Below are 14,012 nucleotides of genomic sequence, written 5' to 3'. Positions count from 1 at the left end.
CCAAACTGCCAACAAAGTCCCACGTTAACAAGCAGTGGCAAGAAATAGGCCTACTCTAGCATCCATATCAAAGGCAAAGTTGAAGTCATACCATCAGGCCTGATTATTTCAAATAAAATTAGCCAGCCCTCTCAATCCAAGGGATGAAGTTGCACAGTGCAATTAGGAGAAAGGCCTGCCAGTGCTTGATGGGATGATCAAACTCTCAGGGTGTTCCCAGCAGCTCAGAAAATACACAGCTCTGCAGTCTGGAGACTGGATTTAAGCCAGTCAGCAAGCATGTCTTTCTTTTTTTAAATTCCATATTGTTTTAGATTAGATTTTAGTCAACTGATCAGTTCTAACAAGCTTAAAATATTCTTTACTTTTGACCATTTTTTTGTTGGTTAAGCACCATTTGTACGGCAAATAGAAACTGGAGGTTAAAATCAGCCTTGTTGTGTTGAAGCTAAACCTGGCCACCTTGCACCAATGTGATAGCACCAAAGTATCGAAAACCCTGTAATAATAAAAAAACCTGTTGTGACACTATTCCTGCTTGCACTCAGACAGATGCCAAACATGGTGCCTGCATTTCAGATGGAGGATGTAGTTGTCTCTTGGAGTACTTCAGGTTTCAGACAGTAGTTTCTAGTGAAATTTGAGATTACTCAAAGCATGCTGGAATTACCAAAGTGCTCACATTAGTAGATAGGGTTTAATGGGGTTCTGCTGAAAAAACTGAATGGTAACAGTGGTGGTGTGAGTGGCTGAGGCAAAGGCTGTGATATAAGGGTGAAAAGATGAAGGTACTGGAAGTGGCTAAACATGAAACAAATTTAATTGAATGAGGTGTGTCTTTTGATCATAGCTCTGGTGACTGATGGCAGATAAATTCCTTTTATGCTCAGGAGCCAAAGTGTAAAGATGGGAGTGACTACTTTGACAGCAGAATGGACAACTTCACTACAGACACACTGGCACCATCACAGCTCTCCACTTTACTGTGGTCTCCTGGCTCCAGCCATGCCCTGTCCCAGAGAAGCGAGTCCACCAATGCTGTCAGCAGTGATGCCTTGAGGCAGAACATTTATGAGAACTTCATGCGGGAGCTGGAGATGAGCAGGATGAACTTGGAGAACACGGAGACCTCGTCGGAAACAGAAGACTCCAGTGGCGAGTCCCTTAGCTCCCTGGAGCAGCTGGATTTGTTGTATGAGAAAGAGCAAGGAGTGGTGCGCAAGGCAGGGTGGCTGTTCTTCAAACCCTTGGTGACCCTGCAGAAGGAGAAGAAGCTGGAGCTGGTCACACGACGAAAGTGGAAGCAGTACTGGGTTACACTCAAAGGTAAAACCACCACGCTGATCCTTCATCTTGGCAGCAGCAGTTCTTTCTGTTGTGTCTCAGCAGCATTTCATGCATGCTGGCTTCTGTTAGCAGATTTAGGGGGATCACAAAATCACACCTAACTTTGCAAGGCCTACCCACCAGCTAAAGCGGAGCTTGTGCCTAGGCAGCCCACTGAACTGAGGTGCTGCTCAATGTCTTTGGGATTGTGTGCAGCCTTGTGTGTCATATCATAGTGGGAATTGTTTTATCTGACTTCCTAATTTGTGTGTTCACATCAGACTGGGGAGTTAGAAGATGCTTTTGGATGTTTGGAGATCAAAGACCAAACTGAACCAAAATGTAAGGGTCAGGAGAAGTTGCTGGTGCCCAATTCCTTGTTAGAGACACACAGTTCCTTAGGCTCTGCTATGAAATTTACTGAAGGATGGGGTAGTTTATTGTAAAAATGTTTTGTTCATTTCTAGCACATTAGGTGGCAGTATAATGGGAGAGGTGAACTCCCAGTGCCAGAGCCTTTACACAGAGAAGTGTGTGTGGTTCAGAGCAGGGGAAGTTGAAGTGGTGCCCAAGGCAACTATTCCCAGGAGTTGAAGGTCTCCCTCCTTTTCCCTGTGAAAGCAGGTCTTTCACATTCTTCACTCCCAGCAATACCAACCCTTTCTGGCTTTTGGCATGCCCAGCTTCCCATTTCCTGCAGCTGCTCCTGTTGTGAAAACAGCCCCATGGGAGGGGAATCCACTCAAGGGGGCTGCTGCAGGTGTGATTGTTGTGCTCCATTTGTGCTCAGAGGGTGCTGTGAGAAGTGTACAGGTGTCAGGAAGTGTGAGAAGGAAAATAATATCTATTGTGGGGAGGAAGGGAAATTTAATGGGTAAGTTAATATGCCTTTTTTAAATTTTGAATTGCACCCAAAGGATTTGTCTTTCAGTAAATATGATACTAAGTTAATGAGCAAGGAAATGATCAAGCTTGATGATTTCCTATCATATCTGGGACTAGAGAAGAGAAAATGGCAACTTTCCCACAGGTTGCCCTTTTAAAAATTGTGCATGGGTGTAGACCTGAAGAAAAATGAACAGCAAGTCCTGGTAATGTTCTGCTTGATAGTGCTGATTGAAAAGAAGCAAACCTACTAGAATGAGGCAATTCTGCCTAAAAATTCAGAGACTTGTTATCAAGTGATCAAAATGTAGGCAGGCTTAGCAGTTGAAATCACTTGTCCTGATAGCATCATCAGATAGCATGATTCATGCTTACAAGCAGTGTATACAAAGGGAAAAACAGTCCCTGAATTCCACCCTCTTATTGTGTGTGTTTGTGCTATGGAGTGTGAATATAGTTTAATCTGCTTCTTCTAAAATACACTTTCTAAACAATTCTATCAAATTGTTATTTCTAAACTGAAATATGTTATATACTAGTAGTTTGTGCATTTCTGGGATAATGAAGCTCTGGCAAGCAATATAGGTGCTTCCTGTTCATTTTCTTGGCTATAAAATTGGCTTATTGGTGACCTTGAAAAAATTCTGTCTCTTCTTACTACCTGAATTTCTACAGCTACAAAAAAAGGAACAATAAAGTTCTTTGTAAAAAGCTTTAACTTCTAACATTATAACTGTTAGATACAATGCTTTTTACTTCAGTGGTTGATCTGGCTGCATTCATGGTACAGAGTCTTTTGCACTTTGCTAGCTGTTTTAAATATACATTCCTAATTTCCTTGATCTCTTACCTTTATTGTCCTGTGGAGACTTCTGATTCCAAAATAAACTTGCCTGTCTGGATATCAAGGCATAACTCTGTTTTCATAATCACTGTATCAAGATCAAGGCACTTGCTTTAGTTCTCTTTATACAGCTTTTTGAATGAATCAATGTTTACTTTGTTCTTGAAGTTTAAATATCCAAGGTATTTTAAAGCATTAATCTAAATATGTAAATGGAGAACAGCATGTTTATTTGCACTCTGTTGAGATGTGTTTAATTATAAGTATGCAGAAGGCTTATAACCATCTAGTTACCTGCCAGACTTAAAAGTATACATGTCCTGAGGCCTCTGCTCCACTTTCAGGGCCACCAAGACCTAAGCCTGAATAGTAACTGTGTACCAAGAGAAACTCTCTTTTCCATCTGTCTTGTCCAATTAGTTTCCTTTAACGAGGGAAATTGCTTTCCCTTTGCTCTCTCTCTTCAGCTCAAGTTTTAATTAAAGTATTTGGACAATAATCAGTCCCTGTGGGTCTGACAGAGCTTATGAAACTAGCTGCTTCCAGGGATCACTGGACTTGACCTAAAGATATACCTGGGGTTCCATACACCCAAGCATACATACATGCCCTTCAAAATTTTTAATTTGTGTACGTATAAACTCTCAGGATAAAATATGACTTATCTTGAGTTAAAGCAAATAGGGGAAATACGGGAATATGGAAATATTTTAAAATAAATCTTAAAAACTTTAAACTTCTGCACTTTCCTAAAATGCAGAATATAAGAGAAGACTTGGTTTTGTTTGTTTAGTTTGCCCTGTTATGTTCAAATGACATTTCTGATATGCAGAGTGTTATAAACCATGTCCTTTTCTCCAACTGCAGAGATCTCCCAAGTGTTTCAGTGGCATAAAGAAGATAAAGTGAGGGCTGCCCAATGGAATAGATAGGACCAACTCTGTAGGATTTGTTCTTACCCAGAATATTCTGCCAGTCACTTTTGACATTAACAGGAAAAGGTGCAGTTATGTAGTATAGAGGTATTTCTATGTATTAGATTCCTTACTCTAGAAACTTTTCAGTTAACAGATGATTTGATCAGAAATCTCTGATATGGGTTTCCCTTTGTAATGGTATTTTAGAAGTGCACTTCAGTCCATGACCCCTTGAACAGGCAGATTGGTGCATCTCGGAGGACAGTGGGTTATACTGAGGCAGGAAGGAAAGGCTGTCAGGGATGGAGGGCACAGGCCCTTCTTGAGCCAGCATCGCTGCCAAAGGCAACATGGCACTGTAGTCATACTGCTGTGGGCTAGGATCAAGTGTCCTCTGCTGGGATCAAGTCTCCTCCACTCTCCTCCAGAAGTAATTCCACTTGTTATACTCGGGATTGCCGTCATCAAGGATGAAGTTTGTTTTCTGGATGCAAGCTTCATACCTTAGATATTACGCTATTTACAAGACTGAACATGCTCAAACTCAGCCCTTTTAAACTGTTTTAAATTACTCAGAATTGTCTGAGTCTCCAATTTTCAGCTAGATTCAAGGAAATCTGGTTTAAATTTGAGAAGTTTATTCACTAAGCATGTTGTATGAAGACAAAGGGTTCTGCAAATCTTTTCAACAAATACGAAGATTTCTTAAGTGGCTGTTATGAGAGAGTTGGTTCAATTTAATAAAGAAACACAAAAGCTGATTTAACTAAGCAGGAGTTAATCTCTTCTACATGCCTTAACATTTTAATAGAATGAGTTTATTGATAGAATATTGTGGGTTAGAAGGGACCTTTAGTCCAGCTCCCCTGCCATTGGCATGGACATCTTTCACTACAGCAGATTGCTCAAACCCCATCCGACCCTAACCCTTGGATGCTTCCATATTGAGGTGTCCTGATTTATTTATTAAGTCCATAAATGTTTGTTGTGGCCCTATTAGATGTTTATTTCAACTTTTCATTGGCAAATTGATCATTAACTGTTTTTCTGTGTAGAAGATCTTCCTTTTTTATCTGTTTCGAAAGAGGAGTGGAACTGATGTTCTCTGTCTCTGAAGGGTATCTTAATTCACAAAAACATCATATAATGTTGGGAGATCCGTGACTTATTTTCTCCTTATGTCTCATGTTTTTTTGTCCCTCTGCAAAAGGTTGTACTCTACTGTTTTATGAGACCTATGGGAGGAACTCAATGGAGCAGAGCAGTTTGCCTCGATATGCACTGTTTGCAGAAGACAGTATAGTTCAGTCTGTTCCAGAACATCCCAAGAAAGAAAATGTATTCTGTCTCAGCAATTCTTTTGGAGATGTCTACCTATTTCAGGTAACAGGATGCATGCATAACTTGGTGGCTGTTTCCATTTTAGGATGTGTTTGTGAGTCTACACATGTATCTATATGATGGTATGTACACGTGCACACACACATCATGTTTCTGCCTTTATTTTTATTTTAAAAATAAAAGCACGACTGCACTGTTGCATTACACTATTATAATATTAAATATATGATATGACTGCAGATATTACACCAGTTGGCTCAGTCAAATATGGTTCAGAAACAAAAAGAACAAGGACCACAAATCTGCAAGAAGCTTTGGGTACCTGGTTGATCACAAGCTTCTAAAAAATCAACTTTTTATCAAATTTTTTCACATCTATTAGCATTCTGCCCTTACAGAATGGTGTGCTCAACCCTGAATCTGCTGGCCACAGAGAGTTTGCTTGAGCAAGATACTCAAGAAAGAGAGCTAAAAATAATCAAAATACCTGGGTTGCTCAAGGGCACCACTGGAAATGTCAATAAAGAGCAGGGTTATGTGGAACTGCCTGCATAGAAACATGTTGATTCATAGGCACACTTGTACATATCTCCAGAGATACTTCATGCAGATTGCATTCTTTTTACCTTGATGTTGCATCTCCACTAACTTGGCACTTTTTAAGTAAGCAAATACCTCACATATAAAATCTTCTCTGTTATCACAGCAGTGAAGAAGGTTTGTCTTTGATATCTGGTAGGGTTTACTTTAGTTATCTGGAGGGATGAAAGATGCCAGTCACATCTTTCCCACAGCTTATGTGGCTCTTGTCCTTCTGGGGCTTTTAGACTTTGCAGGTCTAAGAAGCAGAAGCTGGAGTTTGGAGACAAGTCATGATAGTGTAGGAAAATCTCAGACTACCATTATTTGCTCAGTTCTAAAGAAAACTTTATTTCACTTGATTAAGATAAAGTGCCTAAGGCAACAGTGAGCCCATTAAGCACTTCATGCCCTAGAGCTGTTGATTTTATTTAATTTTTCTCTTATCTGCTCATAACATTGCACCATTGATTGGTTTCACAGGCAACAAGTCAGACGGATCTGGAAAACTGGGTTACTGCCATACATTCAGCCTGTGCTTCCCTCTTTGCAAAGAAGCTTGGTAAAGAGGACACTGTCAGGCTGCTGAAAAATCAGATCAAGAGTCTCTTCCAGAAGATTGACATGGATGGCAAAATGAAAAAGATGGCAGAGTTGCAGCTCTCAATTGTTAACGATCCAAAAAACAGAAAGGCCATAGAAAATCAGGTACTGGAAATAATTTTTTTATGAGAGCATATTTATCATAATTATTGCTTTGGTCTCTATTTGTGATTTCTAGGCCTGAGAGTAATTGTCTTAGCATAGCTGGACAGTGGTTGTAATTATTGCCAGGTTTCTACAGCAATCCAGAGCAGTGCAGGAGGCAAGTTCCTGAAGCTCCACATCAGACGGTTCTGTTTCAAGAGCACAAAGCTTTTTCTTGTCTCTTCTGTGAAAATGTAATTAATTTTTACTGTTTTATGTTAATGAGATCTAGCTGTTACATCACATATCACAGAATATACAGTATATTCTGTGAATAATTCATTATTATATTGCAAAAGAGATTGAAGAGTAGGTGCTTGGCAGTATTGTTCTGCACCTTAAGACAGCACATGAGGAATACTTAGTCCTTCCTCCGACTTTATTTGTGTAGTGGCAGACAGAACCATTGCTTCCAGTTGAAATTTAGCCACGACTAATGATCACCTGATTGTCTGTGTGGTGGTGAACAAACATGAAGCCTTACTCTGCTCTCAGTTCTAGCATGCAAACCAGGAATGACTCCAGGGATACCTTATGGAAGTACATCGTGCAGTGTTGATGTCTTGCCCATGCCCCCAGTTTTGCAGATAGTAACAGGCAAAAAGATGCTTTAATTATTTAGACAGATTAATGTTCAGTCAATGACCTTGCTACGCACGGCTTCTTCTGCACTAAACTTGTCTAGTAGTTTAGCCTACATAAGTCTGTGGACTGAGGCTGCTCTCTCTTTGGTTATATTAGGCCATTTACAGAAGACTTCTAATAATTTGAACTGATTGACTGGTCTTTGAGAGCCTTTCCAGTCAAAAAAACTATTCCTCTGTCAATACATGCTGCATATTATGGCCCCTTGAGTAGTGAATGAGGTTTACTTCCTTCAAACCAATACAGCATAATTATTTTTCTTTTGTTAACGAAACAGTTGTAGTTTCAGCGATTTGATGCTTATAATATTTAAAATTCTTACTTTACTGGCCTGGACTTGATGAAGAGCAGACTGAGTAGTACTGACGTCACTGCCAAGCTCTTGTGGCACACTTGAGTCTGAAGCTCTATGAGCAGAGTTCAAATAACGTGCAGGTTTGTGTATGGATTTGCAGTGCAGATGTTCATAAGCCCTTTGAGTGCTCAGATGTTTTATAATTTATTTCCAGGTCACTTTATTTCATGGTCCAGAGCTGAGTGAGGTGAATGGAGGAGGAAAAATGTTAAGCATCCTTTTATTGCAGTAGGCTTTGAGACCTAGGAGGATATACAGACCTCTATAGATGTCTAGTGCTTGTAACATGTGATGCACTGAGGAAAAATCCTGATGTATATTAAGTTAATTTATCCCTCCCTCATCAGATAGTCCTGTTAGTAGTTAATTTAGAGTCAGCTGAAGAGTATTAATGATCTATATTAATATCTGCTAATTAAGTGTTCTATCCTTGAAGAATTGTCATTGTTTTCCAGCTCTGTTAGAAGTTGGCTTCATTCTGTAGAACTGAAATCCATCTTCTGGGCTGCAGAAGATTTATTCCTGTTAATTTTCTGTCTATGTGTGTCTCAGAACATTGAATGGGGGTAGACCATTGGCACAAAGAATGAAATGGATCGCTGCAAGCATCCGGTAGTTGGCAAAGAATAAATTTATAGCAAGAATTTTCTCCATTCTTGATACCTTTGATCTCTTTAAAATCTCTCCTTACAATTGCCTAAGGTTTGCTGGCGAAGTCACTTCAGAGAAAAATCGATAGATAACTCAGTTGCCTAATCTTCTAATTTGTTGCATCAGATTGGCTTTTGCAAAGAAAAAAGAAAATCTTGATGCAATTAGTTACTGAGAATTCTTAATATACTTAGTAAGGTAATGATTTTGAGAAAATGTTATTCCTGAGGGAATAGTTTGCATATATGTAGCTATAGTTGTTTAGTAACTGTGGGTGTTTTGTTGTCTTTTGCCTATTTGGAGAAACAAGAAAATATAAATTCTGGTTTTGGTTTTGTGTAAATTTGATGATGTGTCAATCATGGGGCAGATATTATTCCTCCATGCTGAATTACATAGTATTGCCAATACTGTATTTCTTAAGAATGCATTCTGTGCTGGAAATCGTCACTGGTGATTTATTTTGGGAAGCCAGCGGAAACAGTGTGATTGACTTCAGAAGGACTGTGGTGGTTTTTTTACATAAAAAGAATTTATTTTCACTGGGGAATTATCTTGGAAACTCTGATTTCTATAGCCTTTCTCCTTTTCCTTCCTCAGAAAACTAGCCACCAAATGTCAACTTACTCTTTCGCTTCTGTATTGACTTAACATCCATACTTCTATGCTGAAGACTTAATAATTCTCAGGGGTTTAAAAGCAAGCAAAACCTTTTTTTATTTCACAATTTCTACCACCTGAAAGACAGTTGTACTAACGAAACTTGCACTTCTAAAGTTGCTATGGGTATTTTGATTTACTTTGACACGCTTTTTTTTGGTATCCAGCAATTAGACTAGAGAAGCTCATCCAGTACTCTCTGGTAATTTTTGTGAATTTGAAGGCAATCAATTGATAAAACCAGTGCTAAACAGAAGTGCAAACAAACAAACAACAACAAAGACAAAGAAAACATTGTTTTTCTAGAGAAATTGTTGTTTTACATGCTATCAAATCTGTTTTATATGGTATCAAATGTTGTTTATATGCTATCGAACTGGTTGGGAAATGTTTTCAGTCTTGTGGCTTACATGAGGGATTCTCTCTAGCTGGGTTTACTGGCATAATAATAATAATAATAATAACAATAATAATAATAATAATAGACTTTTTAAGTGTTTAAGAGAAAATTGTAGCCCTTCACAAAGCTATTGGTAATTCTGGTCAGTTTAGACGAGATCAGTGAAGCATCTACAAGATGGCAATGTGGCTGGAAATCTGGAGTCTGCACATGCTACCTACAGCCACGTATGTTTATTATTACTATGTGAAATAAATAGGTTGTGTGTGATGGTCTTCTCCCAACATGTAACTTCTCCCCTCAAGTGAAGGCCATTAGGGCAAAAGGTAGCAAGTTTGAAAATCTCCTGGTGCCGAGATGAATTTCAAAGCCTTTCTTTAAAAATTTTTTAGTTTTCCTAGATATTTAACCTGCTAGAGAAACCACAGTGTTTGCTGTGAATATGGAGCCCTGTTACTGAAAGGGATTATTAGCATTTATTTAGATAATAATCTCTCTCTTAGCAAAGAGAGCTCTTTTAACAAAATATTGCACATTAAAGTCAGAAGTGAAGCTGCCTCTGCCTGCAGAACTGGTTTTAATGGGGTGGAAAATCTGTCTTGCAAGAGAGACCACTGCAGCTCTTGTGTAATTGTTTATGTACTTGGTACATAAGTCTATCCTGATGTCTCATTTTAGAACAATAGCATGATTAATAGTTGCTTGAAAGCATTACGGAGTTTTGTCTTCAAATTTTAATATGTTGGCATAATCATGTTTTCCAAGCTATTCAGAGGTTTCTGATGTAATTCATATTTTCTCTGCATATACTTCTTAACTTTTCAGAGGGTTAGGAACATCTGTATTTACTTGCAGGCACTGAAATGGTGAAGCATTATTGAGAAGAACAGGAACATGCTTTTTTTGGAGATAGTTTTTTTTGTAAGTTTTCATATGTGTCCTCCACCTAAAAGTAGTTTGTCTGTTGCCATAAAAAAAAAAAAAAAAAAAAAGGTGATGATCTGCTTATTCTGGGTAGTCATTTAATCCATTAGTACCTTTCTTTCTTTCTTCCTTTCCCTGTAGTGGTCTCCAGCTTTTTACAAAGAGCATAACTTCACTGCTTTGTTTTTAAAATTTACTTGACTCTTTCTCTTTTCTCTCACATTTGAAGAAGGATGATTGGAATAGATCTGAAAATTTATTCTTCAGCCTTCCCAAAGCTCAAATTTCCTATCTTAACTTTCTATAAAACATCTGATGAAATATTTTCTGACATTGAGGTCCAAATTCTCAACAACACTCAAAGACAGTCTTTTCAGGGAACTTCGCTAACACATGCCATCATTGCTGCAGACAAATTCAGCTGGAATCTCAATACATAGTAACTTTTCATTCTTCCATATCCTCTTAAACTAAAAAAAAAAATAAATTAAATGTCCAAGCTTGTTAGAACAGACCTGCAGTTTGTGTGGTCTTTGAACTGGCTAAAGCAGATCTCTGCTTCCTGAGAGGTTGGTTCAATATCTTTCCAGATGTTACTCTTCAGTAACATTTTACTTCATCATACCTTCCCTGCATTATTAGCAAAGTACTTCTCTTTAGCAGTAGTAGACTGGAAGTGAAGTGAGTAGGCAGACAGAAGGTTAGGGAAGTTCATCTCCATTCTCTCTGCACTGTTGTTGCTGTTTTACAGATTAATGATCTTCCCTCTTTTGCAAAGATTTAGCAAGAGGTAATGAAAAATGAGTGTGGAGTTGCATAGCACTATCTCATACAATGGAGCTGGTGGGGCAGCCTGTTCAGGAAGGGATGGTGATCTGGATTTTGGAGAGGGCAGCTGGATAATAAAATTCATTGGCTTCATTACTTACATCTCTAGCTGTAGAGCTATATATGGTACCACCAATTTCCATTGGATTTTCAACAAGATGTAACACACGTGTCCACTTTCGTACTGTCAGTGGTATTGGGAATAAGATTAGCTCTGTCTGTTTTGGTTAAAAATTATGAAAAATTCTGTTCTTCCAATGCATCCAAAAAGATGACATTTACTGAAAAAAACCCCTCCATTGTCTTGTTATTTCAGGAAGATTTCTTAACCTTTTTAAAGTCACCATGCAGATGAAGAATAAAGTGTTGCTAATTTCATGAGTGTTGTTGTACTCTGTTACAATGCCTTCTTTATTTCTTTAAACTAAAAGTTATGATAGCATCTCAGTAGTGTTTTTTAAAGTAATGGAATTTCTGGAAGAGTGATGGTTTTGCTTCTTCGAGTTCTCTTTAGGAAGTAATGACAATAAAAATCTGTTCCCTGTCCCCAGAAACCAAGTGACTCATTTTTCCAGATGGATGCAATATGAATTTTGTCTGAGAACCAGGGACTGGAATGCAAAGAGTTTGGTGTTGTTTGTAATGTGGTTGAAAAGCTGTACATATAAAACAGCAGCAGAAGTTTCCTCTCAGTCCACAGAGTTCCCTACATCAGCCTGCAGAGACACTTTCCATCTGGAAATAAGATATTGTGTAGGGAAGAATTGAGAATTTTTATTGCTATAGATAGTGAATTGTGTCAGCAAGGCCCTCATGCTTCTGTATGGTATAAGAACTACTACTCAGTAAAATCAATTTTGAAGGCTGAAGTACTGAGAGAAGGCTGTCCTTCCTGTGCATCTTTTCTTTCGTGCTCCTTTGAATAGGTGCCAGGTGAAAAGCTGGTGTTATCAGGTGAGCTGTCCAGGAAGTTTTTTCCATCCTCCTTCTAGGTCCTTGAGGTATTGTTACATTGAATTGATATGGAGTAATTTCTGGCCCAGCTTTACACCATTCACAGGCTGGTTTGGGTTTTATTACACTGAATTCTTTTTACTTCGTACCAAACACGTGCTTGCAAATGAGACAGTTCTTCCTCAGCCCCCCAAAAGATACTGTTTGCACTGTAGTGTATGAAGGACGAGGGGCCAGGGGCCATCCCTGAGCCACCCTGCCTTCGCTGGGACTCTTTCCCAGCCTGCAAACCTAAACCTGTTCCAGCTGAGGTGCTGGTGCCACTGCAAATGTCACCTGCAGAGAGCTGTAGAGCATGTTGGAACTATGGATCCTCAAATCACATGCCGGAAACTATTAGCATGTATATATTTACCCCTTGTTTTCCCAAGCTCCCACTTTAAAGTTTAGCTATAGAGAACTTAGCAGGTTTATTAGTCTGAGAGAGACCTGTTTTCAAACAACTTGCTTTAGCTCCTGTTTGTCTGACTTAAAATGTAACTAATTTGCAATTTTTTCTTAGTGTCTGAACTGATTTTTCACTAACCTGGAGGAGATTTGACTATTTATGTTCTGAAAATGATCATTACTGCTGAAGTACTGCCAAAAGTACCATGCTGATCTTCCTTTGTGTGTTAACTCTTAATAACTCATTCCTGCTCTAAGTCTTTGATGCAAAAACTTATCCCTCACATAATTACTGTCTTGTCCTTGCACCAGGCTTCCTTGCATGAGTTCTCTTGGTGGCCCAGGCTAAATAATTCTCAAGGCTTTCCACATATTTACTCCTTTTTATCTGTCTACGTTGGAAGGAAGCTTCCTTTTCCACCCTATCTTATAGGATCCTACTAGGTTCAATACATGTATTTGAGTGGCCCTTTTTTGCCTTTCTTCCAAGCACTTTCATGCTGCCATTAAACCGAGAAATCCTTGCTTAAAATTTCCCTGGACTGACAATTACATCCTCCCTTTCTTCTGGAAAAACCCTTTAATGCTTTCATGTTTCATGTGTGCTCACTTGTCTTGATATGCCTCATTTCTGGCTGTATCTCTTATCTCTTTTTGGACTCACTTCATGCTGGTGTTAGCCTTTGTTGCCCATTCCTGCTTTCACAGCTGTCTGCTGCATCCATGTTTTCCTGTTTGCTTTCGAGCAGATTTCAAAGGGCTGTCTTTTCTGTGCATGATGAAGTTAAATCCTTGAGCCTTTTTTCGGGTAGTCCTCCCACGTGGGCCAGAGATTTGCCTCACACAATAGCAGAATAGGGATTGCAGCAGCAAGTCTGCAGGCCGTAAATTAACTTCATGGACCAGGTCATACTGTGCTTTGAAGTTGTTGCTTTATTACTTGTGTGCTTCTCCCATTTATTCTTCAAGAATATAAATCTCTAGGAAGAATTATCATAGTTTAAAAGCCCTAGACAAATAGCAGCTGGTATTGGTTCATGGTCTGCAATTGGTTCCAGACATCCCTGGTTTTGATAAGACTACAAGACAATCCCAGAAATTCCTTGCCTACAGCTTTTGCTAATGCCATTAAATGTAACATTGTGATTACCAATGCTTTTGGAGCTGATTAGCCAGTATCCTGTGTGACTGATAAACACTGTAATTTAATTATTTCTTCAGAATGCCCCCATGTCGTATCCCACTTCCCCTTCTTAGATTTTTTAATTTTAAAATACAACTTCATACAAATGTTTAATGGGGATTTTGAAGAAGGCCTAAGACACACAAGGGTGCTTGTTCTCAGCCTGTGTTCAGTGAGGACAGGATGCTCCACTCCAGCAGTGCCTAGAACAAAGCTTGCTCTGTTCTTGAGCTATTAAAAGTTGACTTGGCTCTGTACCCACAGAGGTGTCATCTCGAAGGGAAAGACATTACCTGAGCTTGTAGCTTTTGGCTTTGTGAAGAGCT

The 14,012-nt window shown here is 39.0% G+C and overlaps 1 protein-coding gene across 1 annotated transcript in view; it reads left to right on the top strand.

The window, feature by feature from the left end:
• Nucleotides 1–14,012, top strand: part of TIAM2 (TIAM Rac1 associated GEF 2) — a 165,754-nt gene that overhangs the window by 84,912 nt on the left and 66,830 nt on the right. The window contains exons 5-7 of the mRNA XM_066546939.1: nt 891–1,326; nt 5,183–5,355; nt 6,376–6,600. Coding sequence (XP_066403036.1) covers nt 891–1,326; nt 5,183–5,355; nt 6,376–6,600 — 834 coding nt within the window. The remainder of the gene's footprint in view (nt 1–890; nt 1,327–5,182; nt 5,356–6,375; nt 6,601–14,012) is intronic.

This window comes from Molothrus aeneus, chromosome 3, assembly GCF_037042795.1.
Source record: "Molothrus aeneus isolate 106 chromosome 3, BPBGC_Maene_1.0, whole genome shotgun sequence".
Lineage (NCBI taxonomy): Eukaryota > Metazoa > Chordata > Aves > Passeriformes > Icteridae > Molothrus > Molothrus aeneus.
This window is presented reverse-complemented; position numbering and strand designations above follow the sequence as displayed.